This window comes from Neodothiora populina, assembly GCF_041146345.1.
Source record: "Neodothiora populina strain CPC 39397 chromosome Unknown canker_contig_7, whole genome shotgun sequence".
NCBI lineage: Eukaryota > Fungi > Ascomycota > Dothideomycetes > Dothideales > Dothioraceae > Neodothiora > Neodothiora populina.
Window position 1 is genome coordinate 54,258 of NW_027191415.1, and position 17,248 is coordinate 71,505.

A 17,248-nucleotide genomic window follows, 5' to 3' on the forward strand; every position below is an offset into this window, starting at 1 on the left:
GTAGTCGCAAAATCGAGCATTTCCAGGTACGTGAAGGCGGCGTACACGAAGGCTAGGCAGATTCAAATAGTTGATCCGTCAGCAGGTTAGCGATTCTTAAGATTGGACGTGGAGAATGAGATAAAGTGCCAGGTTAAGACGACTGAAAGGGTGATGGTCGCAAAGACAAGACGGCAAAAGGAAAGTTGTGCTACGGGCAACCGCGTGAAAGTGAGGAAGCGCGTGTTCTCTTGAGGCAACACAGATGCGGAGATAGAAGGCGACAGGAGGTTGTCGAGGTTGACATTGTTTGCTTGACTTGCACATGCGACTCAAGATCACTCGTGCTATACGGAACACAATCTACAGACCTATTGACAGAAGAAATGTGCCGAGCTCAATGACACCGGTACACCATGGACTTTCGTTTCCGACAGTGGACCGGCAATAAGTGCCAAAGAGCACGACAGCGCCTGAACTAGAGTCCCAGAAGCCAGGAGAACAAGACGTTCAACCTGAAGGGCGATGCTGTTCAGACTTTCGATCTGCGCCTACAGACTAATTCGCAGGCCATAGTGCTAAGGGCGTGAGAACTTAAGAAGAGGCGGTGATGATGGTATGAAGAGGTGATGTAGAAGAGGAGGGGGGATGTGTCTACTCGTCTTCGTCGTCACGGTCGTCTCCCGGTACATCTACAACTTTTTCAGAGACATTCTCGAGCGTCCGACGACTCCAGGCGCGAACGCCCTTCCAAACGGCCTGAACTTGGTCAGAAGATGGAAGATCAGATGAAAGACAATATCGGGGGGCTCACTAATAGAACTGTCACGATACCGACCATGACAGTGATCCATCCGATCTGACTGATCCTGTCCCTGCCGGTGTTGCCTCTCCTGTGTCCACCTCCCATCAAGCCAGAGCTTCGCCAATTCCACCACTGCCACGGACTAAGGGTCAAGAGGAACTTGGCAAATCCCAGCAAGCCGAGAGAGGCCATGCCTTTGAGGAAGTGTTCGATCCACGTGGTAGGTTCGTCATCGTACAGATGACTCGTGCCATGAGAGAGGCCTTCCGTGAGTGAATCATAAGGATCGATGTAGAGGTTAATGATAGGGTCCGCCACATAGCCAAGGAAGAAGGCGGCGACAAGGAAGATTGCCACGGTCAGGCCAATCTGGGAAGCTGGGAATCGTCAGCGCTGCGAACAGAGGACGACGAGAGAAATCCGCGCTCACCTGTACTGCTGATCAGTCGCCCCCAGGTCATTCGCTCGAGATTGTAGTTGTATTTGCAAGTGGGGCACTGCCAGTAGTTGCGCTTCTCCATGGGGTTCTGCAGTCGCCAGGCTGTCAAGCAGCCCTCGTGGACGTACTTTTGGCTGCCTTTGCAGAGACAAGGACGGAGCAGACGACCACCGTCCTCGCTCTCGTACGTGACGGAGGGAGTGGACGATTGGAAGACACCGGCCAGATGCTCCGAAGGGGGGTGGGAGGTCGGCAGGACTACTTCCAAGCAGATGCGGCAGGTGCGAGGGCGGTAGAATCTCTCTTGTCGCGGCTCTGGTTTGGGACTCCGAGTGCCTGGCGGCGCAGTATATGAAGCCCAGGGTGAAGGGTCTGAAGATGCTGCGGATTCAGTAGGATCGGCCTTGTGGTTCTGAGGGGGGTGAGTGTTGTCTTGTTCCCAGCTCCCTGGCAGGTCTTGCGGCCACTGCCAGGTGGGCGAATCGGCGGCTCTGGAAGTCATGACCGAAAGAAATTACGTGTGTTGCGATGTTACCTCTGCAATATGTCGGTCCAGATAATGTGGGAAATTCTACATGCACGTGTTGAGCCAGCCAGCATAAAGAATGTGTGTACAGTGAGTCGCTCGATCAAGCAGCTACAACATCGACAGCATCATGTAGCAAGCTCAGAGCAGACATGTGTCGTGGTCTCAAGCGAGAAGAGCATAGATCCGACGGGACTGATGTCCTGGTGATTTGACTCTACTGATGACAGACTTGTGGCTTAGACGACGGTCAAATCCAAGGCAACCTTCTGGTCGGCTCTATGAGAAGGCACAGCTGGCGATAATCGAAAGAAAAGGGTTCTGTCGCCGGAATGTGTGGTAGACAGCTTTCTCGGTTCGTGAGATCCGAGTCGCCTCCGAGGCACGAGGGAAATGTGAAAGATCCGGTAAGGTACCTGAGGTAAGGTATGGCAGAATTAGGGCTTGGGATAGGGCTGGATCAGGCCAATGGAACTTGGAAGCTCTCACCGCCCGCGGCAAATGGGGCGCGTCACTGTTTCGCTGCCTGGAGAGCCTCACCTGCAGTTAGTACCTTGCTCTTGGTTGTCATACCTTTGATATTAGAGATCAATTCATTTCCATCTCGCTTCATCTCATCTGCCTCTTCCCTCTCGACTGCTCGTACAGCTCCCTCTTTCGATCTCTGGTTCATTCTGGACATCTCACTGAAGTCGGACTCGTCTCTGCCCCTCTCAGGTTCGCCATGGCGGACAGATACTCTTTCTCCCTCACAACCTTCTCGCCCAGGTGTGTATCTCATCCATCACCAGAAAGACAATGGCAGAAAACTGACCCTGTGTAGCGGAAAGCTGGTGCAGATCGGTGCGCATCTTCCGAGCTTCTGGTGATGATCCGAGGACTTGTACTGAGCACAGATTACAGAATACGCCTTGAATGCCGTCAACCAAGGTGTAACGTCTCTCGGCATCAAAGGTAGACCAGACAACAACGACAGAATGACCATACAGCACCCGCAGTTACTAACGATCAACCACTCCAGCCTCCAACGGAATCGTCCTTGCCACCGAGAAGAAGTCATCGTCGCCGCTCATCGATGCCGCCTCATCATCCAAGGTCTCCCTCATCACCCCCAACATCGGCATGGTCTACTCTGGCATGGGTCCCGATTACCGCATCCTTGTCGACAAAGCACGCAAAGTCTCGCACACAAACTACAAGCGCATATACAACGAATACCCCCCGACTCGCATTCTGGTCCAGGACGTCGCGCGTGTCATGCAAGAGGCCACTCAGTCTGGAGGTGTGCGACCGTACGGTGTCTCGCTGCTCGTCGCCGGGTGGGATGACGGCATCGAGCCCGAGAAGGAGGCCGGCGAGACTGACGCAGAGAGAAAAGCGGCGGCCAGTGGCAAGACTGGAGGAATCCTCAAGGGCGGCCCGTCTCTGTACCAGGTCGATCCCAGCGGCAGTTACTTTCCCTGGAAAGCCACCGCCATCGGAAAGAGCGCCACGAGCGCAAAGACCTTCCTCGAGAAGCGATACACTGACGGTCTCGAGCTCGAAGACGCCATCCACATTGCTCTGCTCACACTGAAAGAAACCATCGAGGGAGAGATGAACGGCGACACTGTCGAGATTGGCATCGTCGGTCCTCCGGCTGATCATCTGCTCGGATACGAGGGTGTCGAGGGCGCTCAAGGCCCGAGGTTCAGGAAGCTGAGCCCGCAGGAGATTGAGGATTACCTGACGAATCTGTGAGCTATTATTGGTCGCAATAGAAGGACACAATGCAATAATCCATCACCCACACGCCAGAGGCATGATTCGTGCATCCCTCGGAAAGAAATAGAGGAGAGAGAGAGAAGGGCTGCGGCGCATATAGTTCCGCTTCTTATTGCTTGCTTGCTTGCTTGCTTGCATGCACGCAGTAACTATTTTCCGCCAGCATCTGTATACTATAGCATGCATGCATCACTGAAAGAGAACCCCGAAAAGGAAACTGTCCCGAAGGTGACCGAATCGTTCACCATGTATCTGTCACTCCTGTGTCTGTCAGACGACCAAAACCCAAGAATTATCTTTTTCAAGGCAAGTACACTCAATATAGTGCATGCGGAACCCAGAAGAGTAGAAAGAGCTCGATCATCAATTCTGTGGTACACTCAACCATGGAGTCCAAGGCAGATAGGTATGTGGTTGTGCAATGTCAGAAAGAGCCCTCACCAGTTCTTGCCCTTTCCGTTCGCTTTCCTGCTTAGGCTCCTTCCTTTTCTCTCCTTGGCCCCATTCCGCTTTTTGGAGTGGCCGACTCGAATTTCCCATCTCTGTTGTTTTTCTCTCTCTCCCTTTTCTCGTCTAGTGAATGTAAGACAAATTGTCTTTTCTGCTTTTCTTGGGCTTGCGTAGCCTCGACTTGTAACACTCTTCGCGCATAACCTAGTCACTTGCACGGTGCTCGACTACTTCTTCTCTTCTTTCCTCTTCTTCTTCTTTCCTCTTCTTCTTCTTTCCTCTTCATCTAGTATGTATCTCTCGGGGAAGTGATGAAATAAAGTGTGGATGTGACGATTGAATGATTGATTTCTGTTGATTATGGTCATTGTCTATTCCACCGCTCCAAGTTTGTCCCCTCCTTTCTGGTTGCAACGAAAACTAAACAGCCATCCCATGTGCTTTTCTCTGGAGTGCTAATCTCAACTGAAACTGTAACAGCAAAGCGTACCAACTGATTTGGTTGGGAATAAATAACAAGATTGCTTCTCCTCTCTTCTTCCCCACACTACACACCACATCCCGCCGATTCATTGTCAAAACGAACGTACGAATCCGTGTTGGTCTCGTCCGCCTGGTTGCTGGTTCGCTTGCTGTTGTTGTTGTTGTTGTTGTTGTTGTTGCTGCTGCTGCTGCTGCTGCTGCTGCTGCTGCTGGGACTGCTGCTGCGACTGCTGTTGGGGCTGCTGTTGGGGCTGTCCTTGGCCTGGCGTCTGCTGCTGCTGCTGCTGCTGCTGCTGTTGCTGCTGCTGAGATTGAGGTGGATGAGGCTGACTGTTCATCATCGCATTACCCAGATATCCACCTGGTCCATGAGGCGGAGGTCGCTGCTGCGGCGGGGGCGGCAGTGGCTGTTGCTGCTGCGCTTGTTGCTGTCCCTGATACGCGCTCCAAGGTCCATGGTGTCCTATAGTCTGTCCCAGAGACGGCAAAGACGGGCCTTGGCCGCCACCGCCGCCTACTGTCATGTGTGGCTGTGGCGGGGGTGGTGCAGTCGAAACAGGAAGCCCGGGTTGAGCTACACTTGCGCTCGAAGTGGTGGGAGGTAGTGCATACGGAACATGGGCGAACCCGGGATGTGCATTTGTAGGGGGGAAGGGAGAGCGGTATTCGCTCGCATGCGGATGTTGTGGCACTTGAACTTGAGAAGGATGACTCTGTGGTGGTGCTCGAGGTGGCGGACCCGGTTGTTGTTGTTGTTGCTGTTGTTGCTGTTGCTGCTGTTGTTGTTGCTGAGGGGGCATCTGTAATTGTGGCTGTAGCTGCGGAGGCGGTGGCGGTGGTGGTCCGAATGGTGATATATAGCCTCCTTGACCGGCGGGATGATACGGCTGTCCATAGGCATGCACTGGCGGTTGTTGATGAGGGTGAGGATGTTGATGAGGAGGTGGATGATGGAGCGGTGGGGCAGGATGGTGAAGACCGCGATGCATGGGTGGCAGTCCCATGTGGCTTGCTTGTGCGTGAGCACTCTGCATCGCCACGGCATGTGCTCGTTGCCTTTCGACGTGTTCCGCCTTCTCGCGTGCTTTCTGTGCCGCTTTCTCTTCCGCTGCCTTGGCTTTGCGCTTGGCCCACCATTCCACCATGCTTTGCGATCGTTTCTCCGACCGTGGGACCTTCTTTTGGGATCAGTAGATACTCCTGAGGCCGAGCCCCCTGTCCCTGCCGCAGCGCCTGACGATGGAACACCTGAGACGGAAGGCGTCGCTGAAGAGACAAGCTCGTCTGGCGAACGTGCGCCTCCGCGCTGTGGTGAGCCTGAGGTACCGTTTGCCCCGGCACCTGTAGTAGGCTTCGGTTGGCGAGGTCCCTTTGGTATGCCGGCATCGGATCGCTTGTGGTGATTCTTACTTCCCTTTGGACGACCTTTGCGTTTACCACTTGCGGTCAAGGAGACTCCGTCAACACTATAGCCACCATCACCATCGCCATCACCGTCGCCGTCACCGTCCATGTCATCGCCTTCACCGGGTGAACCTTCGGGATCTGGCGTTTCAGCTGCACTTCCTGCGCCAGCCGCGATGCTATCCTCACGCTGTGAGTAAGGGGGTACAGAACTTCTTCCGCCCTCTGAGCCCGAAAAGTCACCATCGTCGGCATCTGAGGGCGGCGCCGATGTGCTGACGACACTTTCTGCGCGCATCTCTTGGATTCGCTTGCCAAGAAGCCCTCCTTTGCCACCGCCGCCTCTGCCGCCACGGTTGGTACCACGTCCACGTGTTGCTGCTGCTCTAGTGCCGCGCTTGACGGGCTGTGGCTGTTGCTCGATTTCTGGTGTCTCGCTGACTGCGATGTTACGCTTCGCCCTGGTCGATGTCGCAGACGGTGCACCATCGAATCTGGTGACGGGCTTTCTAGGCCTTCTACCTACAGCAGGCTCCTCGGGGACGACATTGCTGGTGCTGATACCGGATTGACCTCGAGGTTGCCTCGTGCGCAGCTCACGACCAGACGAGTCGCGCACAACCCTTTGCGCGATAGGGTCCTGAAAGCCAGTCTTCTTGGCATCGTAGACATAATCGTAGAGATCCGCTTCTTTCTGATCCTCGAAGACTTGCTGATCGACGGGGTTTCGCTGACCGGTGGCTGGCTTACGCGGTATCGCAGCATGCGAAGCAGTGATTTTCTCAAGTTGAAGATACTCGTCTTGCCATGCTCGTAATGCGGCCGCTGTATTGGCGGCGAGTGCGTACAAGTTGTCTGTGTGACGCTTCTCAGGCGCATGTTTGGTCAGGGCGTCAACGAAGAGAGCGGCTTTAGTCATTGGCTGGTAGAGTTTGAGATAAAGATCTTGAGCTTCATCGTCGGGCAAATTCGGATCATCGAAGGGTTCGTCAGTAAAGGGCGAAGGGAGCTCGTTGTCACTCAGGACATCTTCTTCTGGGGGCAACAGCTCCGGAGGTGGCGTAGGCTCGCGCGAGAGAGGTTTCGAGGCAGCCTGTTGGCCGCCCCTGCGTCTCCGTCTGATTGGCGCAGCTCGAGCAGATGCAATTGGCACGGCACTCTTGGGCGCTATTGATCTGGGCTCTGAGTAGTCGTCGTCGCCATTCAATTGCTTCTGAGGACTTTCGTCCGAAGCAGCTTCTCCCTCGGCATCGTCTTCGGCGTCCTCAACATCGTCTGCGGATGCTTTCTGATGCTTGGTCAGGGGTGCGGAAGGGTCATTGTCATCGTCTTCGAAAGACCTTTTCCGTTTCGACGAAGCAATCAGTGGCTTGGCCACACCGGCGCTGCTTACCGTGGACTCATGCACATCTTCGCGACGAGCTCGCCTCTCGGCACGTGAGTTGGCAAGATCTGGCTTTGGATGCCTGCGCTTCTGGTCGGCAAATTCATAAAGCTGAAGAATTTCCGGATTGACACCGGAAACAATCAGGAGATCTCCATCTCTGAAGGTTTCGACTCTGCCTGAATGAGAATTGGCAAATACATTAGAAGAAGCAGGACCCGAGGCGCCGGCTATTGATCGTGTGACCTTTCTTGGAGTTAGACTTGGCGGTTTACCCGGTGGAGACGAGTTGAAAGAATTGCGAGTTGCTCTGCTCCTGACTGGACTCACTGCTGGTGGTGGATCATGAGCGCGAGTTTGCATCATTTGACTGTTGTGAGGTTGGATCGATCGAGATAGAAGTAACTTTTGACTTTTTGGCAGACCAGGCAGGGTTTTGACGTAGTGCCGGAGCGATGTGATGATGGAAAGAGGAAAAGTAACGAGGACGACGACAAGAATAAAGAGACAGCTATGCGTCAATGAGACGCTGTTGATAAGATGACAAAGAATGTATTGTCGCGGCGACAATTGGAGGATGGTCAGTAAATGGTCGGAAAATGGTGGAGTCTAGTATATAAAATTGCATTCATCCGAGTTTGTGCAGGACGGTGCAGGCGGATTGGTGCGGCGAGGGATACACGCAGTATGCCTATTATGGCGCAAGATAATTTGATGAAGAGAAAGAGAAACAGGTAGATGCAAGTTTCGAGTCGCTGGATGCCAGACAGGAATACACATGGAGGTGAATATGGAATCGCCGTAGACATATGCATACAGTACTTGTTAGGTGAAGATGCTCGCGCGGTCGGCTACGGTACATGGCCAAGTGCGACTAGACCAGAAACAGAAAAGCGCTGGCGGCAGGTCCGTACCCCAGGCATTGTGCATCTTGAGTTCTGAGGTGACGATTTCCCCTTTGTAAAACAAGTGCCGTACGAACTTGTGAATTCCTCTCCTTACCTTAAGGTAGGTAAAGATCGATAATTAGCAATATCGTGGACCCTTGACCATTGTTGTGTTCTCAGCGCACGCTTTGACAATTGGAACTCAAGTCACAATTGCTTCCCCAGAGAAAAGACCCTCGCCCTGTAGGAGGTGGAGCTTCCTGTACTGTAGCTTTCATTTCTAGATCGCCTAAGGTGTCATTGATCAATAAAGTCCGCTTTGAGCATCGCAATTCGGTTGTTGTTATTGTCACATACCTTAGCTGACCTCACAGCACTTTATGCACCTGCCTTGTCCTTGATATTCGTGCACAATCTACAGCTTCACCAGCACAACTCGATTACCTTCCAGTGTTGCATCAAACCACAATCTTCCCCCGCTCTTCATCAATTGTACCTTACTTGTAGCATCATACCACAACACCATCGTTGAACCCACTTTTATACCACGATATACACAATAAACCATGTCGCACAAGAAGCCTCCGACCAACGAAGATTTGTTTGCAGCCCTTGACGAACTCCCCTCCGAGGACACTCCTGCAGTGGCATCATCCACCACTCCTCGTCCAGACGCAGCTGCTGCACCCACATCTTCCTCCTTGAGTCCACCACCAGCAGCGCCCGTTCCCGACGATGACGATCCACTGGCAGAGCTGAGTGCGCTGGCCGCTGCCCGTCCGACCTCGCGTCCCGGCACCCCTCGCCATTCAAGCGCCACGACATCCAGCACGAGCACGAAACGAGCAGAACACACCCCCGCAAGCTCTGGTCCCCCTAGCAATAGAACGAGCGAGGACAGGTTGAGGGCTGTCGCACCATCTGCCCCGAGGAAGAGCACCGAGAGCAGCCGCAGTGCACTCAATCACAGCTTCATCGCCGAGGACAAGAACGAGTCAGCGACAGCGACAGCGACAGCAGCGGGCACAGACGACACCTCTCACCACACGCCAGAGCAGCCGGCTGCTTCGAGTGGTGGAGGCTGGTGGGGAAGTGTCTTCAATGTCGCTTCTGCTGCCGTCAAGCAGGCTGAGGCTGCCGTCAAGGAGATTCGTGGCAATGAGGAGGTGCTCAAGTACGCCGAGCAGGTCAAGGGCAATGCGAAGCTGCTGCGTGAGTACGGTATGTTTGTCTGATGATCATGTTGGGGAGGAATGATGCTGATGCGGACTTTGGTGCTCCAGGTGGCAATGTGCGCTCACTCGCCCTCCCTACCTTCCACTCCCTCATTCAGACCATCGCCCCGCCCATCTCTGCCCACGAGCGTCTACAGATTCACATCACCCACGATATCCAGGGCTACCCTTCGCTTGATCCTCTGATCTACTCGGTCTTCGCCCGTGTCATGTCACAGGTCGAAGGCGGCGATCTCCTTGTCATCCAAAGAGGCAGCGAGTCTCGCGCCCGCTCTGTCTCGGATGCTGCTTACAAAGGCTCTGTCCTCGGCGGAAACTCTGGATGGACTGATGGCCCTTGGTGGCGTGACGAGAACCAGATCAGGGACATTGCAGCCATCCGCGGCGTGGTCGAGGGAACCAAGCTTGCGCGTGCCAACGCTGAAGCCTACGCCAATGACTTCTTCGCCAGCAGGGGTGGCATCGAAGAGGCGGCCAAGCAAGCCACTCAGGTCTTGAGCGAGTCGAATCCCGTCAGAAGCTCCGACATCTTCCTTGCCATTCAGGCGATCACCATTGCGGGCGACAAGTCTCTGTTCCAGGGCTCCCCTCTCAAAAAGGACGACGCTGATGCCACTGTGCCCACTCCCGAAGAGGAAATCGAGGACACGACTGCCTTTGCCATTTTCCTGCACGACCCCATCCACTCTCTTTCTTTCTCTGCACTGTCACAATCCTTCCCTGCCAAGTGGTCAGCCTGGTTAGATGAGAGCTCGGCCGGTCCCGACGCTCTGCCCGAAAGCATCAGGGAGATTGTCGAGTCAGGCGGTATCGATCCCAGGGAATGGACTGCTGAATGGATGGAGGAGACTCTGAGCCTCAGCATTGGCATCATCGCTCAACGCTACGTCGCTAAGAGAATGGGTGTTGGCGAGGGCGGTCTCGGTCACGGAAAGGCCAAGGAGAGGGCCGACGAGGCTGCCGCTGCTGGTGAAGCCGCGAGGGCATTGTAGTTACTCCGAATGCTTATCTTGTTTTTACGATTATTCCCTCGTCTCACGCTTTATCGTGTGGTGTCTGGCGCTCGGGACTATTGAGGTGGACAGTATACGAGAGAGCGACGACTTTTTCTTGCGGCGTTATCCATACAGGCTAATGACAGTTCAACATCGATGACATCTGTCCATTTCCTGGCCGAAGACCTTCCTTGTAAACCATGCAAGTGAGTCCGTTAACTACCATCGTTACAGACACCGGTGAGCTTTCCTCATTGATACGAATTTGCAGTACAATATACCATCGCGACTCTGTCCATTACATAATCGGCACTGTGGCGGAGTGGTTAACGCGTTAGACTCGAAACTCGGAGGGTCACCTCCTGGGAAATAGTCATCTAATACTTTCGGGTGCACAGGTTCGAGTCCTGTCAGTGTCGCGTTTCTTTTTGGTTTTTCTCCCTGCATACCTCTACGGTCTCCGTACACTCACATATAACAAAACAGACCTTTTACCGTCTGCACAATCTGTTCTGAGATCCGATGGCAATAGCCAGCAACGTCGGCATGGATGGACATTTTCACTATCTCGAGGGATCGAAGTGACGACGGGACCATGCATACCCAAGGTAGCTATTAGACGAAAGCACGATACACTTTCGGAGTCTAAGATGGATCTTTTCTCGTTACCTTGATCTGCACATTTCATCTCACGCACGTGTCGTCAGTTGTGACTTTACACTCAGAGTTCACAAGTGACATATTACTTCTTACCTAAGCTGTAGAGGACGATCAAAACTCTGCATGGAAGTCAACTCCGGAAGTATAAACCATGCTCCAAAGAGCCTCAGGGTACAGTAGAGCAAGGTACCCACCTCGTTTCGATGTTGACCAGTACGCGAGAGACGGGGCTGTACCCACAATACAGATATCACAATTCATCTTGCGATTCAATATGTAGAGTCGCGCAGTAACAAAGATCGAGGACGATCCTGAAGATCGTTCTTACTTTTTAGACGCAAGAAGGAAAAGCAGGTACAGGTAAACGTCTTGGGGGCTGAAAAGTCGAGCAGTCAAGCAAACATGGCGCGAGAATAAGGTATGTGGTAAGATAGGGCGGGTGAAGGCTGCTTGATGACGATGGTTATGATGAATGATGACGGCTCTGGGTGGATGATCTAAGGTCATGGTGGTTGTGTACATGCTGTATCTTTCCTTCGGACGTAGAATGACGACGATGAATCAAGGTCAAATGATGAACATGTTTGTAGGTGATCAATGGTCGTGGGTGGGAGACTAGCATGCACTATATCACTGCTGACTTCTCGTCTGTACTTTGTAGCTGTAAAGAGCATGACCTAGAGCAGCAACATATAGAACAAGTGTTGATATCACTCAAGTGGTGTTCTTGTACTTTAGCGATGCTACACACCATACTGCTAGGGTCACTATTGCGGAGCATGCGGCCCAGCGGATAGTACATGTAGTATATTGTCATGTAGAGGCTAAAGCAAGTGAAGGTGGGGAGGGTCCCTCAGTACCTTAGTCTTGCCTGCTTCTCGGTGCTTCAGCCCGTCAGTGATTACTGGACAATGTTGAATGACAAACACTTTGGAGGTACAGTAATATGATCAACTGATATCGATGTCTAGCAACTGTGGAGGCCAATGGCTTCTGCGTTCGCCCTACTTCCAACGCACCTTAGCTCATCACACCATGGCGCTTGAGATTTCCAAGGAACAAGAACGACTTAATATAGCAACGTACTGCAAGTGCCGCAGCAAAACGCCTGAAATTTGGAAGGATTCTCGTTGCAGGTCGATTGTTTCTCATGTATTGCAGATCCTTCATATCCTGTTGGTGTCCATACCTCCCAGGTGGATTACAAGTATCACCGCTGTGCATAACACATATGCCTTCCTTTGTTAAAACCAGATGCACGACGACACGTTGCCGACCTCACCTCTGATGGACAACACGCTCAACCGCGAGTACTTGTTCAAGTTTACATCTGCATGCTTCCCCTGCTATCAGCACTAAGAGCAGAGCAGGCCAGAGGGCCCCACATTCATTGAGAAAAACAAAACACGAGTGCGGATCGCACACACTACTCTACCAGTTACTCACAGCATGCACACGGCAGCTGTTGAACTTATTGTTCGAATACTGCATTTCAACCCCAGAGAAACCGCTATACAAGTATTGACCGTGACATCATGGTGGAGTCGGGCACGCGGGTGGAGGACCCTGCTGATCGTTAGGAAATCCCTCCATGACGTCGCCTCGGCGCGCCGCCAACGATACAGCATGTGTTCATTTCGACGACGGGCAAACGTGCGAGCATGTGTAAGCGCTCGCGTGCAAAGTGACAGAATCAAGCTGAGATACGGGGAACGGACCCTCCCCGACGTTCCTTGTATACAGCAGGAAAAGCAAGACAAGGCATTGCTGGTTTCGTAGAGCTGTTTCTTGTTGCTTGGGGGCGCTGGCAATCATGGCGTAGGTAGCGGTTGTCGAACCGGAACGAGATTACTGTACCTTGCCGGAGCGGCATCCTATGAATTGTGCCGTGCTGAAGGTTGAGTTGACCCTGCAGCGTCGAGAGGAACGACGACAAGGTCTTTGCTACGATTGGCTTTTCCATCGAGTCAAACAAACTGTCTCACTGGAAAGTGTAGTCATGACGAGCAGAAGTAAGGTAGGTTGGCATAGCCAGGTCATATACTATCACTGCCCTGAACAATCATGAAAGTCATTGCGGAGGAATAACGAGGCCCACGCACGTCTGGTACCGCTGAGATCCGGGCTCATAAGCCCAAGGGCAAAACTTTATGCTTTTCATAGGGCCCACTAGGCGGAGATTCCCTCAAGTCATATCTAACAGGTCTCCTCATACAATATTGTAGCCCAAACCATTCTCGTGTTCCACAACCTGCTCATCCACAACCCCTTCCACTACTGCCCATTCTGTTTTCTCTTGGCCCTCACCCGTAACGTCGCCTCATACACGGGCCGTCTGCATCGGGAATCGAATATCGTCAGAAGCGGGGTACTTTCCTAACGAGACCTAAGCCGAGACTTCAGGCTACGCATATTCATTCTGTGTGGAACGCCGGTTGCATTCAAAACCCCCTGGGAAACTCATCATCGATCCTAGATAGTTCCGTCCTCTGACTGGAATCACGCCCACTCAAAGCAAGATTAGACGCGAGATCGACTACTAGTAGGCTCTTCCTTGCAAAGGGAGCAGGTATCATGTGGAAAATAGAGGTATGACACTTGTTCATTTGCGCACGTCTTGTCTGTCCATCACGCTTTCTAAGCTCCCCATTCCTGCCTTCGTATGTTCCTGACTCGCGACTCCTCACTGTCGCTGTGCCCACATCTATCCTTCCAGCGGTCGACTTGAGAAAATTCTACATATTCGTGAATGTCTCGTCTTCAAGAGGACGGGAGGGACCGGCAGAGTATCATCCAAATGGGCTGGGTCATTCCTCGATAGCACCCAACAAAGAAATTACACGCTTTTACCCCGGTTTTGTGCAATACGTCACTAGCACCATGAGGCGCCCTATGACGCACTACCATGCGACCACAACACTCTGATGCTGCAGATGGTTGACGTCCTTTCCCTGCCCTGCATTTTACATCACATCTCACTCTTGCACTACCGCCTACCCGTTGCTACCTTGCAATTAATTCCACTGCACCCCCTTTCATCCCACCCTTCAAAGCATCTGCACCATTCTCTGGTAGTGTTTTAGAAAAGAGAAAAAGTCACATTTCCTCACGCAGCCCGACACGAACTGACGACTGATCCGTGATCTTCATCTGCCTTACTTCCTTTGTTATACATCAGCGGCGTCACGCCTGCAATCACCTTATACCTTACTAAGCCATGTCTACCATACAGAACCTCAAAAACTTCATTCGTCACGGCAAGCAGGCTCGCGATGCAAAAGCGCAGCCTGACCAAGCAGCCGTGTCGAACGTGCATGCTCAACACACACGCTACAACAACAACACCCAGAGCAGTCCGCGGGCTAACGAGCAACGTCAACACGATCAGTATGCCATGAGTGACCCCAATGTGTACGCTCATCAGCCTCTGCAAGCCAACGCTGCCCAAGGTGACTTCTCTCTCGCTGCAGGTGGCGACAACCGAAATGTTGCTGCCAGGGCAGGCCAGGCTGCCGGACACGCAATTGACCAGCAACAAAAGAAGCAGCAACAAAAGAAAGAAGTCGATCCCGAAGTGCTAGAGCGCATCGTTGCCGAGGAACGGGAAAGTAAGGGTAAACTACCCAAGTATCCTGGACTGGAAAGATGGCAACTTGTGGAGAAGATGGGTGATGGCGCCTTCAGCAATGTCTACCGAGCAAAAGACACTACTGGAGTTCACGCAGAAGTCGCCATCAAAGTTGTGAGAAAATTCGAGATGAACTCCACACAGGTATGACTGAACACATCCCTTTGGCTCGTTCTCCTTAATCTTCTCTTCCTTTATCATTCTACAAAAACGCTCCATATACCAACTGCGGTACTAAATATAGGGCGACGATGTGCTTCATCCAGACTACAAGAAGCAGCCAAGGGGCGTGGAGGTGCGCACCGTTTCTCTTTCTTTTTTTTTTTTTCTCAATTCTCTATGATATCTTCTGGTTCTTTTGTGGAAAACATCTGATCAGGATTCTGACGTCGTAATTCGCAGCGTGCCAATATCCTCAAGGAGGTGCAAATAATGCGACAGCTTGACCACCCCAACATTGTCAAGCTCATCGAGTTCCAAGAAGCTCGCCAGTACTACTACATTGTGCTTGAGCTCTGCCCCGGCGGCGAGCTCTTCCACCAGATTGTCCGCCTCACCTACTTCAGCGAGGATCTATCAAGACACGTCATCACGCAGGTCGCCAACGCCCTGCACTACCTACACGAAGAGGCTGGTGTCGTGCATCGGTATGTGTTTTTGTACCACAATTTGCACCGTTCACAGGAACTGACGTAGACTATAGTGATATCAAACCCGAGAACCTGCTTTTCTACCCGACTCCGTTCATTCCCACCAGGAACCCTAAGCCTAGAGGACCTGATGATGAGGACAAGGCAGACGAAGGTGAATATATTAAGGGCATCGGTGCTGGAGGCATCGGAACCATCAAGCTCGCCGACTTTGGTCTCAGCAAGGTGATCTGGGACAGCCAGACCATGACGCCTTGCGGCACTGTCGGCTACACTGCCCCTGAGATTGTCAAAGATGAACGCTACTCCAAGAGTGTGGACATGTGGGCTCTTGGTTGTGTGCTATACACTCTTCTTTGTGGTTTCCCTCCCTTTTATGACGAGAGCATCCAGGTGCTCACTGAGAAGGTCGCCAAGGGACAATATACTTTCCTATCACCGTGGTGGGACGACATCTCGAAATCGGCACAAGACCTCGTATCACACTTGCTCACTGTGGATCCTGAGAAGCGTTATGACATTACCCAGTTCTTGGAACATCCTTGGATTCGCGAGTCCAACGAGGAGACCAGAGCCGCTGCTGACGCACCTCCTCTTGCTACTCCCCTCTACAGGCAACAGCAGTCAGCCGGACTCGAGCCTCCTCTGGCTTCTAGCTTCGCTTATCTCGACGAGACGCCCGGCAACGGCAGAAGAGTGGACTTCAGATCACCCGGCGCAGTCAACCTGCGTGAGGTCTTCGACGTTTCTTATGCGGTGCACAGACAAGAAGAGGAGGGCAAGCGCCGCAAGAACTTCAAGCAAGGTTACCGCGGCGCCCAAGGTCTCAACTCTCTCAACGCGCTTGACGAAGAATTCGATGATGATGAAGAGGAGTACAACGCTTCTTCTCAGCCGTATGATTCCAGCAGCGCGAACCCGCCGGCCAAGTTGCCAAAGGCCAGTGCGCCTGACGTGACCGGAGTGGAACAGAAGATGCGCAACACGAGCCTCTCCGCAGCAGCACAAGCAAGACAGCAAAGCGCGCAGCCCAAGCAGCAGGAGCGCGGGTACGGTCAACACAGTGCCGCCGTTGCCAGCGCCGCGAGACGTCAAGTCAAGAACAAGGGCGTGTTCGAGCTCAGCCTGGACAACTCGACATTGTTGGGCAAGCGTCGCAACAAGCCCGACCCCAGCAGACTTCGCGAGCAGCTCACAGTCCAATAGGCGTCTACTACCTGTCGCCTAAGTAAGCAACATAATTTGAACACTTTGCATTTTCGATAGATGGATGCATGGGTGGCGAAGAGAGCACGTGTCATGGCCTGCTTGTCTTTGTCCACACTGCCGTTTTTACTTTTCGACTTTGACCTTTCAGCATGACCTGGATGGTCGTTATTTTCATGCACACTCATGGACGCGAACGAGGGAGGAGTTTACTACAAAGACCTCCCGCTAAGCGGTGTGTCAATATGGGCACTTTTCAGAGATTATGGAAAGGGCGTACGACGGCCATCGGGTTGACATTGAGCACAGCGGCGTTTCGATTAACAGGAGTAGTGATTTCTTGCTTTTGTTTCTGCTTTTCCAACGGTATTGGGCATGTCGCCTGCTTTTCCTTGCAAACTCTTCTGTCACTATGGGACGGGGTCTGCTCTCACTCGGTCTCCCTTCTCTTGTTTCACGAGACGATGTATGTTTTTGTCACGAGATGTCCTACGGTTTTATTGTGTTTTAGCACACTACACAGCGCATAGTGTTTTTTCCATGAAAATCCAACATAACATTCTATTGACCTGTTTTTCGTCAGCTTGGTGATTTGATGTATTATGCAGTAGACACCAGGTCAATTAATCATCATACTGTATACCTCAAGTGGTGTAAGGTACAGTACCTTACTGTGTTAGGTGACTGGAATCGAATCGAGGTGCCGCCAAGAGAATGCCCCTCATGAGTCATAAAATAATTGTGTGACGAACA

At 52.5% G+C, this 17,248-nt stretch overlaps 4 protein-coding genes across 7 annotated transcripts; 3 read left to right on the forward strand and 1 right to left on the reverse strand.

Annotated features, from left to right (window-relative positions):
* Positions 1–633: 633 nt before the first annotated feature.
* AAFC00_006114 (uncharacterized protein) lies at positions 634–1,725 on the reverse strand (the record flags this gene model as incomplete). Its single annotated transcript, XM_069346013.1, has 3 exons — positions 634–738; positions 794–1,161; positions 1,215–1,725. 3 exons carry the CDS (start codon positions 1,723–1,725, stop codon positions 634–636), a joined length of 984 nt encoding a protein of 327 aa, XP_069197224.1.
* A 748-nt stretch (positions 1,726–2,473) lies between these two features.
* Positions 2,474–3,489, forward strand: AAFC00_006115 (uncharacterized protein; the record flags this gene model as incomplete). The annotated part of the gene is made up of 4 exons (XM_069346014.1): positions 2,474–2,517; positions 2,573–2,592; positions 2,653–2,703; positions 2,771–3,489. The coding sequence occupies 4 exons, from the start codon at positions 2,474–2,476 to the stop codon at positions 3,487–3,489; spliced, it is 834 nt and encodes a 277-aa protein (XP_069197225.1).
* Positions 3,490–8,687: 5,198 nt separating this feature from the next.
* AAFC00_006116 (uncharacterized protein) lies at positions 8,688–10,348 on the forward strand (the record flags this gene model as incomplete). Its single annotated transcript, XM_069346015.1, has 2 exons — positions 8,688–9,342; positions 9,405–10,348. 2 exons carry the CDS (start codon positions 8,688–8,690, stop codon positions 10,346–10,348), a joined length of 1,599 nt encoding a protein of 532 aa, XP_069197226.1.
* Positions 10,349–13,585: 3,237 nt separating this feature from the next.
* On the forward strand, positions 13,586–16,495 carry AAFC00_006117 (uncharacterized protein; the record flags this gene model as incomplete). Of its 4 annotated transcripts, XM_069346018.1 has the most annotated exons (5): positions 13,586–13,600; positions 14,244–14,783; positions 14,884–14,934; positions 15,042–15,286; positions 15,343–16,495. In XM_069346018.1, the coding sequence occupies 5 exons, from the start codon at positions 13,586–13,588 to the stop codon at positions 16,493–16,495; spliced, it is 2,004 nt and encodes a 667-aa protein (XP_069197228.1). The 4 variants fall into 4 exon arrangements, with proteins under 4 accessions (XP_069197228.1, XP_069197227.1, XP_069197229.1 ...); XM_069346019.1 differs by lacking the exon at positions 14,884–14,934; XM_069346016.1 differs by lacking the exon at positions 13,586–13,600 and having other exon boundaries at positions 14,229–14,783.
* Between the last annotated feature and the right edge of the window lie 753 nt (positions 16,496–17,248).